Source organism: Mastacembelus armatus, chromosome 4 (assembly GCF_900324485.2).
Source record: "Mastacembelus armatus chromosome 4, fMasArm1.2, whole genome shotgun sequence".
Taxonomy (NCBI): domain Eukaryota; kingdom Metazoa; phylum Chordata; class Actinopteri; order Synbranchiformes; family Mastacembelidae; genus Mastacembelus; species Mastacembelus armatus.
Window position 1 is genome coordinate 17,167,763 of NC_046636.1, and position 14,261 is coordinate 17,182,023.

At 41.3% G+C, this 14,261-nt stretch overlaps 1 protein-coding gene across 1 annotated transcript in view; it reads left to right on the plus strand.

Moving 5' to 3' along the window:
* Window positions 1-14,261, plus strand: part of naaladl2 (N-acetylated alpha-linked acidic dipeptidase like 2) — a 425,480-nt gene that overhangs the window by 331,781 nt on the left and 79,438 nt on the right. Inside the window, exon 13 of the mRNA XM_026305607.1 lies at window positions 122-211. Within this exon, the coding sequence (XP_026161392.1) occupies window positions 122-211 (90 nt within the window). The remainder of the gene's footprint in view (window positions 1-121; window positions 212-14,261) is intronic.

Below are 14,261 nucleotides of genomic sequence, written 5' to 3' on the forward strand. Positions count from 1 at the left end.
GTAAGAAAAATGTTTATGAATGAGATAATGACTAGAAAGACAATTATTTAGAGAATTTTGTTGTGGGACTGTGGGTAACGATGCTTTTTTTTCTCTCTCTCTCTCTTTCTTTATATTTCAGACCACCAGTTTCCTGTCAGAGGCCCAGTTTTCAGCAGAGTCACCAGAAACCCTGGACCCACTTTTCAAGTTCCATGAGACCATTGCGAAGGTAGGACTAACTAATCCTACACTGTCTTGTGCTGCACTTGTTCAAAATATGTGCGTCACTAGTTTAGAGATACGTGCACAGGCAAAAGCATTGGTAACAAGCCAGCTGCTGTCAGTTTCTCACTTGGTATAGTAAATGAAATCAGCAGGTTCATTAGCTCAGTAACGCAACAAAAATGTTACGGTTTTGCTGGCATGGACCAAGGTAGACTGAAGAATACAGAAGGCATGAACTGATTGCAACACCCTAACTAAGTTGAATAACTTAAGACTGAAGTGTAGAGCACGGACTGGAATCTTCTGACAACTGAAGGAGGTTCACTCAGTGTTTAAGTACACGGCCTGATCACTAACACACTACAGTTGCGACCTGTCAACCACTTATCCACACCTCACACACACACACACACACACAAAAACAGACACACAACCACCAAACCTAACAAAAAAGTCCTCACCCACATTTTACCTGCAATAATCAAAGGCTCATAGAATCACTGCATTCTTGGCTTCCAGTTTTCTTATAGTACTGCAGGTTGAATTAACAACCTGTGTGAAAAAGCCACAATAATGTTGAGTCATTTCCCATAGAGATGTTTAGCACATTTTTTCAGTTTTCAGGACAGGTTTCTGATAGTGAAATAAAAAAGACATCTGGAGGTCAAAAGCAGAATGGGAAAAATACACACATCCACTGTTAATATGCATCCTATGTGATCATTGTCTTTTTTTCTGTTGCCATAAGAAGTCACAATTTAGTATTACTTCTACACTGCCCTTGGTGCAAGTCAGATAAAATACATATTCCTCATGGCAATTGTTGCAAAATCTCTATCTCCACTAACATACTGGACCTTTTAAAATAACTGTAATTCTTAGGGAGAACACTCTCATTGCTCATAAATGCCACCAGTTCAACACTGCAGCATAGCTGTCATATTTGACAAATTACATCTTGCGCAGTGACATTTTCTTTCTGTTTTCTGGAGACCCAGCTCCAAATAAAGACACTTCATTTTGATAAGTCCTTACCTTAGCACCAGTAGTGCCTGGCAGGAGAACTGTGCTGCCAAAACTCACAAAGTGTTAGCGAGGAGCAGATCAACCTACCGCTGTGTATTTTCAGCTACAGAGACAAAGCTTCAAAGCTTTTCTTCTGCTGAAGTGTGTGCATTTAGTTTCCTGTAGCATTCTGTCAGGACTATGTGCGTTTGATGCATCTGTGATGAAAAGTGTGACATTAAATGTACATACAGAGTGTGTATACACCAATGCTGGAAATGTGTTGTTACACCTGTTCTCTCTTGGTTTACACCCAGGCTGCAGTTCTCAGTAAGCAGATGCTGATGAAAACATGCTGAGTGCAGGAATAACTTGTTATTTTGCATCTCTATTTTTTTAAAAGTTTATACATAAAAATTGTCTACTTATACTATTTAATTGATTTAATGACCCTCAGTATTGCTATCCACTACCAACTCATCATTTGGCGCACCTGCTTCACAGTGAAGGCCTTTAAACCAGAACTAAGGATGATTTAAATTTAGTATTGTAATTTAAATAAATCAAATAAACAGCAAAAACTATCTGTAACTATCTGCAGTCCAGTGGTGCTAATAGATACAAAGGGTGGCATCTTCCGTTGATACTGTAATATAAAGCAGGCTTTTTGCACAAATGGCTTGCCTACAGATCCAGGTTATGCTTGATGAAGCCAGGCATCTCTTTTGACAAATAAAAACAACATAAAAGAGAAGTATGATTTTACCATTTCTGCTGCAGGCTACAGCTTGATAGTTGTTTACATCTTGACAAATTGTAAACTGTGACATATACAATGCTTCAGGAAAGATTGCACAATAAGTCATAGCACTGCATTTAGTCATTCCTCAAAAACAATCCATCCTATTTGTTACTTCATATTCACAGTCTCAGTCTCCAGCTTTTCCTTTTTTAAAATTACTATGTGTTAAGGTTGATAAGCGTTGCATTGAAGTTATGTTAAAAAACTTTTGCATCCCCCATGGACAGCAACATTAGGTTGCTGGGCTGGTGATCTTGCCCTGTGCAGGTGTTTGTGGTTATTCTGACTGATTAAAATTTGACTCAGGCTGAAGTCAGGTGGAGCTGTGTTGGGAATAGCATGAGGTCACCATGCACAACGTGCTTTTAAGAATAATAAGTAAGTTGTCCTTAATGTGTGCAACAAAACAGGATAAGGAGGGAGATATCTATACACACCCACAGTCTAAACAGGCCAAATGTGGTAAAATGCCTGTGTGGGCGGACTGCAAGGCTGGTGCAGAGAGTTTCAGTAAGAGAGAGTTTGAATAATTATACTGAAGAAATACATCTGTACTACTTGTTCTTTTAGCTAGATATTCTTACAGTTGTGTTATTTTTATCCGATTACATGAAGTGTTTATTTACAGAAATATGCCCTGGTATCAGTGTAAAAGCACTCATGGAAATGTTCTTGTGTGCCGATGAGGAAAGTTGTAGCCATGGTGCTCAGAGGAGAAATAGGGCTGTCATTTGGCCTTAATCATCACATCCTTGGAGAACAGGCAAAGTGCCAGATGTTATTTGTGCAGGTTGTAAAATGAAAGGTGGGGTGTGGGATGGGAGGGGAGGGGAGAGAAAGAAAAAAAAAGAGAGAGAGAATGACAGTTACATAAAAACACAAGGCTGAGGGCACACTGACATGATGTCATGATGAAGGGCAAATGGGAGGTGGCAGAGATGTTATTCCCCATGTTAAATATTTAGTTTGGGGAAGGGGATAAAGAAAAGCAAAAAGCTCATGTGTGGGGGTCTGAATTGTCAAACAATCTTAATACTGAGTAAAGAATTTATCTGGACATTCCTCTAACCGTAGTTGCTTGTGTTCATGCCCTTATGATCCTCATTTGGTTAATGATTTGTTAAAATTTTTGTTTAGATTAGAAATTTAGATTCACATTTCCCAAATGTCACTGAACTGGTCCTTAGTGGCTGAAATATTTTCACATCCATTTAAAAATTTGAGCAAACAATGGAAAATGGATGGTTGAACAAAAAAAAATCTGATCAACAGAAATCTCAAGATTATTTTATTTTTATGGTTATATACTGGCTACCTTTTTACAACCAAACAAAAGACCTCAATTATTGCTGTGAAAATCTGCATTCCATTGCACCAGCAAATAACAAGTAATGGAAGGACGCAGCAAAGAAAAATACAGTATGAATATTGTTACAGGAATCCAAGGTCTTTTCAAGGCTGAGCAATGCGATTGCAGAGCAATACAGCATCACATGAAGACAACTGAAATATACTAACGACGTGAGACACATTGTCAGTCAGTGATGATTCCGGAGTCACAAAGTTCACAGTTACTGACATGTAGCTCACGACGGTATAAAAAATGTAGGTTTTAATTTATTTTACCAGCTGACAGGTGGTAGAAGGAAGGTTTTTTCTGTTGTTTACCAACTGATTAAAACTTAATGAGCAAAGTATAAAACCTGATATTTGTTGGTTAGCCTGACATCAGTATAGCACATTTATGGCATCTCACTGTCTTTCTACACACTATATATATATATATATAATATTTCGCTGTCCCAGTCTCACTTTCTCAAACCCACTTTATCTCTCTCTCTCTCTCTCTCTCTCTCTCTCACTCACACACACACACACGTACATCTTTGCTCTCTATGGAATGCTGTATGTGCATTGTTAATGTTGTAGCTTGGGGGCTTTGCCTATGTTCTGTGTCCCTGTACTCATTTGTCAAATGTGGTTTTGGACACAGCTTGGTTGGGAGGGTTCAGGATGGCAGGTGGCAGGGGAAAGCATCTCTCTCTCTCCCTCCCTCTGTCTTTCTCTTTCTCTCTTGTTCTACCTCTCCTCGTCTCCCTAGATCTGTTGGACTCTCATGCTATTGCTCAATGGGCAGTGTTCTCTGTGTAGCTAATTTTTTAAGCGTGGTTGTGTGTATGAGTTGGCTTCCCCTGACTTGGCAAGGTGAGGCTGGCATTGATCAGGACATCAATAAACAGTTTTGTCATGCTGCTTTACTGGTCCCCGCTGTACACCGCTGGAAATGCACAATGGAGTTGTATAAGTAAGGTTTGAATGTGTATATGAGTTGAGCATACATGTACAGTATATGTAATTATAAATACATTTGGCATTGTACCTGGATGTAGAATTCCTTGCAAGTGATCAGAAGATGAGAGGTCCCAAGTGTATGGAAGTCATTTACCCACAAGTGTCAGTACAAATCATGATGCATTATTTTTCTACTGTGTGAGTGTCCTCACCAGACAACTTACAGCATTGGGAATTGGCTTAATATGACTAATATAAGGTTTATGGATTTACAACAAGGGCCTCTTGTAGAAGTAAGGATAATTGTGATACCACTGTTGCTATCAGCAACACATCCACATGACCCAAACCTGCTCCTATTCCGTACCTGAATTGCACACACAGACTGATGATACAGTCATCCACTGAAACTGGATGTGACGTAATTACATGGCTTACACAAAAGTCTTTTTCTTATGTGCTATCAGGAGATGACTCTGTGCTTGATAGGGTTAGGTAGGAAACATGTCCCTCTCCTGGCTGCAAGCTGGGGATGAGGGGAGGTACACAAGGCCTTTCTGCTGAACAATAGACAGAGACCAAAAGGACCTTGCAGACTACGTGCTGCCACCCTGAGTCCAAGAGAGCTACATTTCTGTTATTTTTCAACTGGTGGACATTACTGTAAGACACTTTTTTTTTAGAAGGATAAGAACAACAAACTTCCTCTTTTCTCCCAAATCTCCACAAAATCATCTGGTTTCCACTGCACATATGCTGGACTACATGCACGTCGCCTTAGAGGAAATTGAATAGAAAATACGCACAGCAAACTGTCGCAATGCAGTAAAGCTGACTTTGGCCAATTAGTTTACCTGATACTTAAATCATTGCATATGCGGAGTGAGTTAAAGAAAAACTGGCTTAAAGGACTGAGATGGAAACCCAGATTTTCAGCCAAACCACTGGTTTCTTTCTCAGATACAATATGGTTCCTGACAGCCATTTTGTGAAGCCTGCTGCAGCAGCTGCCATCTTGCCCTTCTCTGTACATGGAAACACATTAATCTCCTGTGCTTTGCCATTTTGTTACTGTCGCTCTTGTTTACCTTCTTCCCACTTACATACACAAACACAGACACATGCACATACATAAAACACACATATTTGCACATAACATGCTGTACGCATACACGTAACACACACAGCACACCATCTTACCATCGATTATGTATTATAGCCCAACATGCTTCGTGTGAGTGCAGCCCTCTAGGCTAATGCTATGGGACTTGGCCCATCCTCACACTAGCTCAAAGAAGAAAAAATTATTTACGCTCACCTGGGGTGGGCTGCAATGTCCGTCCAAATCCAGTGCATCAGTCATGTCTGCATCTCTCCCATATATGTGGCATTTTGGTTAGAATCTTCCCAAAAAGAAACTGCCTTTGCTTCAGGTAGTTCAGGGGATCAGTATGGCCCAGGGTTCAGTGGGGTGTGGCCAATTCACAGAATTACAATGCATAACCCACACTCTGTCTCACTGGCGTGCATGCGTCTGGTCTTTCTCTATGGGTCAAAGCGATAAGAGGAAATATGTGTGCCCCACTGGGCCCAACAAACCCAGGGGCATAACATACAACCATGACCTGACCCAACTGCAAACCTCAGGTGGAGCACAACAATGCACACAAAAACTGCTAACACTGGCACACAAACAACAGCCCAAGGCAAGCAGAAACACACTCCTATAACCATGAGTGAGTGAAGAAAAACATGCACGTCTCAGGCTTTCTGGCACACTCTCTCCTGGGAAGTAACCACCTGGGTAAGGGAAGAATACACAACATGCTGCAAATAAAAGTGGATGAAAGAACACAGGGACTACCATGAGGCTGCCAAGCATACTGTATGTTCTCCACAGAAGTTCCTTGGACTAGAGCCTCAGAAGATGACACTCCCCTCATGAAGTTCATGCAGATACTGACCAGCAGCTTTGCCCCTGATGCACAAGTTCTTTATTTTTTTCTTTTGGCTGCTTCCATTAAGGCTTACCACAGTGAATCAATTGATCTGGGCTTGGGACCAACACTAAGACCGCACTGGCTTGTGCAACCTCAGTGGCTAAGTTTAGTGCCCCCCAGTCTTCCAAGGCGGTTTCCTCTTCAAGTACTAACCAGGCCCAGCCCTACTTAGTTTCCAAGATCTAATATTATCGGGCACTCGCAGGACAGTATTGCCGCTCCCCCCTGATGCACAATAAGCCTGTGCAATAGTCTCACACAATCAGAGACAACTGCTCTGCTGACAGAGGCGAGCCCAGGGAACTGTCACTATAATGCATAAAGAGACCTTCAGAGTGGCAAATGTCCACCATGTGCTTCACATAACAAGTGAGGGCACAGGGTACAGGTCAAAATGTACCACAAGTTCTATTCCCAGCAGATCAGAGACACGCTGTCACCAGGTCATGAGCTATGATCATTTTCCTCTTTTTCCTCCTCTTCCTCCTTTCTAGCTGAAGAAAAGGAGGGAAGGATTCTGTCCAAATCGATGCATATATGGAAGCGATGTGGACACAATTGGATCCATAGTGATAGCCCAAAGAGCTGTGCATCACTGTGACAGAACTGTACATAGATTAGCATTTAGCAATGGTTTCATTATTTTATTGGTTTCTTATGCTTTTGGTACAGATTACTTAGTTAATGCTTGGTGTGTAATAAGTTCTATATTATATTTTAATAAGTATACTTTAGTAAGATGGACACATATTTTATATCTCCAGGTATTGTGCAAAACTTAAAGCAAACAAGTTCAAAGTATCCTCTAAACACGTGGAAAGGCAGGAAGGCCCAGTGAGATACAGTGACTTGTACAAATGCGAATAAAGACACTTTTCATACAATGTTGCACTCAGCTGTACAAACAAAAGCAACATAAATAGTTGTGTAAAGAATGAAAAAAGAAACCTTGAAATAGAAATGTAATTCCTGCATACTTTCTCACCTCCACAAACCTGGACAACCACTGCGTGAAAAATGCATAGTTCTCAGATTGGCATTTTAGAAGCAAAAATGGTCAAACAGCTCCTTCAATTCCACCTTGAGGGATTTATGATGCTGTTTGATGATTTTGACAAAAACTTCATTTGAAGTATATTGCTGGCTTTGTCTTGACTGGGGGTGGCTATAGATTTTCTCTTTTGGCCATATCCTGAGTGACTTTTCTGCAATTCCAGTCTGTGGTCAGTAACAGCCTTAAAGATACCATACCATTGACAAAAGTTGAAAACATTCCTTCCAAAACACACAAGCAGATCACCGTTGCAGTAGTACAGAGTTCAGGGCAAAACATTCAAGGCTTGTGACCAGATATCATCCAAAGACATTCCCACTATAGTTACAAGCGATGTACAAATTAGCCTACCATTGGTACAGTACTTGTATTCCATGTCATTGCCTTTGAGAGAGGCACAAAGGGCAATATAAAGGGAGACAAAGAAAGAGTAGATTGTAACAGAGCAAACACACCCAGAAATGGACACGGAAAGAAATATGACAAAGTGGCAGATAAGTCTGAATATATAGATGAATGTGATGGTGATGATGACTAAATGTCCCAGTTCCCTCCCACAAAGAAACAGATTAGTGTAAACTGGAGAAATTTGGAGTCATGGAGAATCTAACCAAAAGAAAGAAAAAGTGGAAAAGCATATAAAGATCTGTTAAAAGCCAGATATAGGAAATAAGCAGAGGATGGAAAGAAAAAAAAGCAGGAAGTGACATAGAAATAAAGATAAAAAGAGCACTTTCTTGGGATGTGTTTTAGATGCATGATCATAAAGATGATGAATAACACGGGAATATAGTGCATTTTTATCTTCAGGTCTTTCTCTTATTTACTGAGTTCTGTGAATCATTCGCTTAACGTCCATTTCTCTCAGAGAGAAAAATGCCATCACATGTGATCTGTTAAGGAAACAGAATTTCTAGATGGAATTTAGATAATATTACACTTAGCATTTAATCCAAGATCAAAATGTATAGTGTAATTCCACATTCAAACACCAATAAAGGCCATTTAAGATAGAAATAAAACATATGCATTGGTGTCCATATGCAAGTTAATGATCACAATGCATAGTTAATTGTTATTGTTTTAATTTAATTAGAATCAGGTCAGGTAAGGTCTTAAAGGTCTCAAGTCTGTTATATGTCTTATACGTGAAAGGATCAGGGTATACCTCATATCAGCTCTAACCAATTGGTGCTTCATAATCATCATAGCAGGAAAATGTTTTTTAAACTAGCAATTGATCTATCAGTCTATCTTTCTATCAAGAGTGATAACCCAAGGGACTGTCTGGACCATTTGGATTGTATTGCTTTTTTTAAATTTACACATGTTGGATTTGGGTAGGTTTTTCATGGACTGATTTCTGATCTAAACGTTTGAAAGACCTCTGAGGCACAAAACAAAAGTTTAAATGAACAGCCCAATTTTTTTGTTTTGTAAGAAACACTATATTCAGTGTATTTCCTTGTAGTTGTGTTGGCATGCCCTCAAACAGATCATTCATTCAATAAATTTGAATCTGTAAAAAATTTGCACTGATTACTGTGATATTGTTGGTCCAATCAGTTTATTTTAGGGGCTATAAGTTGACATTTCCAGTATTACATTATTCGTTTCTTTCTGTGTCCCCAGTAATGGTGCTAACATGTTGTGCATATTTTTATGAGGGTAAATATGGATTCATTTAAACTGGGCACAAAGTGCTATGTTCCCACAACAAGCAGTGTTACATTTATCTTATTTTTCAAAATATATTTCTTGCACTTTCATAAGCTTTGCTTCTTCTTATAGACTTTCCTAGGTGCAGAGGGCATTTATGCAAGTGCAGCCCTCTGAATGTTGTGTTTCTTTACAGCTACAATTGTTGTTGCTGGTGATTGGCAGTAAATTGTTCAAAGAGAGTCTGGAGAAGTGTGGTCTTTACCTTCAATGCAACACAATGCAGAGTCAAACTACTAAATAATGCAATTGCTTTTCAGCTGTGCCCACTGCTTTCTCGATAAATGCTCCAGAGGATGGGAACATTACAGCAGCCATAAAACAGGGATTGTAGCAGAGCAAAAAGTAGAAGGAAATAAAGAGGCTTTTCCATCCACTAAGATCACAGCCTTGGCTTGTGTGTTGACAGATCAGACTTATCTCTGTGCTGTTGTTTGTTAGGCCTAAGGGGCTTCTTAGAGATAAGTTCCCTCATGAGACACTGCAGCAGGGGTCATTAGTGAACTAACAATTTAGATGGTCAGCATCTATAAATGTATTTCAATCAGAGAACCCAGGACCACTACATTGTCAGTTCTGATGCATCACAATTTCCACTATTTTAACTTCTCCAAACCAGCCAGTAAAGAGTAACAGTTAAGTTGAACAGTTAACTGCCAATATACCCAGCATTTCTGAAAGAAATTACTGAAAAAAATACTTTTAATTCTTAGCTTTTGAATCCATTCATATACTTTCCATCAGACTGACTGGGGTCTGCTACAGACAGGTGTCTGCCTGCAGTGTACCACTGATGTCACCCGGGTTTAGTGCAGCTCTGTATAAGGTTGCTTGCCAAAATTCTATTATTACACTTTTACACATTTCTGATGAGCAGGACATGGTAGATAGCAAGGTACAGAATTTTATCTTAATTAAGATTATATACAGGTTTTTCCTCTCAAAGTCTTTCATCAATTTCACATTACTTCTTTGTTAAGGAATATCTCTCACATTCACATAAACTACTTACATCTGTCAGAAGAGGCAACTGCCAGTTGTATATTTGGCATAAATATAGTCATTTTCACTGTGCTACTGGTAGCATCTCTAGAGAGCACTGCACACAAATCAAGTATTGCATTTCAGTTGAAAATATCACTACTACAATACCAGATGGATAAATTCTATGTGATCAGGCTGTGACTTGCTCTGAATGTTATGCCACACACTAATTGTATTTGCATACCTCTTTTCACTCTCTGATAGACAATGACAGGAAGTTTCACCTTGTCTTTTAAATCACTTAAATCAAACTTTTCCCATCTAATTGTTGTGTTTATGTTCTTTTGTCAACTGTGACAGAGAGTGATGACTGCGGTGAATAAATAGACTGGAGTAACCTTTCCGTGTCCCTTTCCAGAGGCATAATACAGAATAATAAATACAGAGGAAAAAACAACAATAAATAAATGTATAAATGGCAGGTCACAGCCAGTGTCTCTGCCGTCATTAGTCACCACAACAGTCTCAACAGAGCAGCAAGAAGAAGGCTGGAGTCATCCATGGAACCACCCTGTCACATTCCCACATTGGCAGTGGTCTCTAGTGGAGTGTCTTTGTAATATGTGTTACCGAAAAGAAGATTACTGACTTATTCATCACTTTCCTTCATGCTGTCTTCACTATTAATAGTCTCTGCTAGCCTCATAAATTTGGAGAAGATAACACAAGCAGCCAAATGTGACAAAAAATTCTTGCAGTATGAGGCACTGGAGCACTGACATGTAGTTATATTCTAAGAAAGGGCATGCGGGCTGCAGCATAGGCTATGGTGGCTACATGAGAAGGCTCTGAAGCTACACCATAACCCTTTCAGTCAAAATATGAATCACACTTAAAAATGAACCTTTTTCAGCTTGGTTACAAAACCCATCATTAGCCATCTTGGGATCCAGGAACAAAGAAATGTATTGTGACTATTATCATGCAGCAACTCACCAGAAGTGGGTCTGCCACCTGTTATGGAGGTCTCAATTCACTGAAGGATGACCAGACACCTGCATAATACAGACCAAGCAATCCATCCTACCACCAGTCAGTCTCTGCCCTACCTCCCACCCCCAAGAACTTCAGTGCCTCATTGCAATTCTGGACTTTTGCAAGAAGTGTCGGGGGGAGCAAGTACATATGAAAGCCATTTTCACCTGCATCCAAGTCAAGTTAAATACACAGATTTTCATAGTACTAACCAATCTCAGCTGTGCCCCAAGCACTAATATAATGCATGGCAGTCACTATGCGATCCGATGATAATTTACAGGAGAAGAAAGCAGGGGGTACTCTGTTATCCTTCTGGTTCCTCTGGGATAACACTGCTCCCACACTCCCTACTTCCATGAAAAACTGGAGTTTTGGGTACGGCAGTGTGAGTATGGGTACCTCTGAGAACTGTCTTTAGTCTTAAGAAGGCTTCCTGAGCTTCGGGTGACCAACTATATGGAACCTTAACAGAGGTGAGTTTGTGTAAAGGGCTAGCAATAGTACTGTAGTTTTTCTAATGAACTTACAGTAAAAATTGGCAAAGCCTAGGAATCATTGCAGTTCCTTGTGGTTTTGTGGTTCCGGCCAGTCTCGCACTGCCTCCACTTTTCCAGGATCCAAGCTCATCTGTCCCTCTGCCAAAACAAAGCCTAGGAATGACACCTTGGCAGCGTAGAACTCACACTTTTCTGCTTTCACATAGAGTTTATTCTGAAGTAGTCTCTGGAGAACTGCTCTCACATGTTGAATGTGTTCTTCCTTAGAATGAGAAAATATTAGTATGTCGTCCAAGTACACAAAATCAAATTTGTTCAACATGTCGCTCAATACATCGTTAACCAAGTTCTGAAAATTCAATTCAATTCAATTCAATTCAATTTTATTTGTATAGCGCCAAATCACAATACAAATCATCTCAAGGCACTTTACAAAAACTAAAACTAAAAACCCAACAATTACCTTATGAGCAAGCACTTGGCGACAGTGGAGAGGAAAAACTCCCTTTAACAGAAGAAAAAACCTCCAGCAGAACTGGGCTCAGTTTGGGCAGCCATCTGCCTCGACCGGTTGGGGTGAGTGGATAGAGCAGAGAGAAAAGAACAGCAACAATAAACAACAAATAGACACTGCAGGTTGGTGGGACCAGTAACTGCACATCAGCGATATACAGCTCCAGGACCAGAGACACCTGCAGAAGGTACAGAGAGAACAGAGAGAGAGGGAGAGAGCACAAACTAGGGTAGAGAGAGAGCACAAGGTTAGTAAGATTCAGTGGTGGAATATACATGAGGTGGGAGGAGAGAAGAGAGGGGAGGGGAAGGGGAGCTCAGTGCACCGATGGTCCTCGGGCAGTCTAGGCCTATAGCAGCATAACTAAGGGATGTTCAGGGTTACCTGAAGCCAGCCCTAACTATATGCTTTGTCAAAGAGGAAGGTTTTAAGTCTAGCCTTAAAAGTATAGAGAGTGTCTGCCTCCTGAACCCAGGCTGGGAGCTGGTTCCATAGGAGAGGAGCTTGATAACTAAAGGCTCTGCCTCCCATTCTGAAAAGTGGTTGGAGCGTTAGTCCGAATGGCATTACTAAATATTCATAATGTCCTACAGGTGTGTTGAAAGCAGTTTTCCATTCATCCCCTTCTCTTATCATTTCTCAAATCCAATTTCTCAAATCCAATTTTATGAAAACCATAGCTCCCTGTGCTCACTGAGGATCAGTGGAAGGGGGTAGCGATTCTTAACTGTGATTAGATTTAGTCCTCAGTAATCAATACAAGGTCTTAACCCAGCGTCCTTCTTTCCCATGAAGATGGGATTCCTGCTGCCAACGCCTTGTCCAGGTATTGCTGCATTGTTTCTCTTTTTGGGGCAGACAGTGAGAAAAGCCTCCCTCGTGGAGGCATTGTACCGGCAGGAAATCAATGTTGCAATCATATGGCCTGTGCGGAGGTAATGAAGTTGCCCGGGTCTTGCTGAACACCATTTTCAGGTCCGAATACTTATCTGGGACCCGAGAAAAATCAGGAAATTCTTCCTGGAACTCGACGCTGCCGGGCATTAAACTCCTCTTCTGCTCTTCTTGCTTTTCTACTGCTTTCGAGTGCCTTGGTCCCCACCTGCCACCATCTCCACTCACTCTGATGACTTAACTACCTGGTTTCATTCTTCCTGCCTGTCCGCCCTCGATTCTGTGGCCCCGTTTATGACCAAGTGGCCAAAAGCAAAATCTGACCCCTGGCTCAACGATGGAACCCGGGCTCTCAGGCAAGAGTGTCGCAAAGCTGAACGTACGGGGACAAACTGCAAGTGTCCCTCCAAATATGGAAGGACTGCTGGCATAAGATGGAAGATGGCGGCACGGACGGCTGCCTCGGCCTGGAGCTCTCCAGTTGTTTTGTTATTTCAGTTAGTTTGTCCTGCACTTTGTTTCTGTAACTTATTAAGTTTCACTCGGGCTGAACTGCTAAGCATTCGGCAGCACTCCCAGGATATTTTTCCTCCAATTTTTGTACACTCGGACATTTTGTGGAGCAACTAAAACAGTTGGCGGAGCGGCTGCGCTTCTCAGAAAGCACAAACGTGGGAAGCGCACTGGTGCGTTGGTGAAACTTCATCAGCGCAGCCTCAGGACAGCGCTGCCCAGCATACATCTGGCGAACCTCCGCTCTCTACCCAACATGATGGACGAAATACACCTGCTTACCCGGATAAACAAGGACTTTTCAAACTCTGCTGCTCTGTGTTTCACGGAGACCTGGCTTAATGGAGCCATACCGGACAGCACGCTCCATCTACCCGAATTCCAGCTGATCTCAGCGGACCGCAACTCAGACGCAACGGGGAAATCGCACGGTGGCGGGACATACTTTTACATCAATGAGAGGTGGTGTACAGATGCAACAGTGTTGAAGAAGATCTGCTGTCCTGACCTGGAAGCGCTTTTCATTAACTATAAACCCTTCTACTCGCCGCGGGAGTTTTCTTCGTGTGTTCTGATCAGTGTTTACATTCCCCCGCAAGCGCACGTGCTTGCATCAGCTGGCTGAGGAGATCGCAAACACGGAGCAGCAGCACCCAGACTCTGTTTTTATCATCCTCGGAAACTTTAATAAAGCACACTTGAGCCACGAACTGCCCAAATTCAAGCAGCACATCAAGTGCCC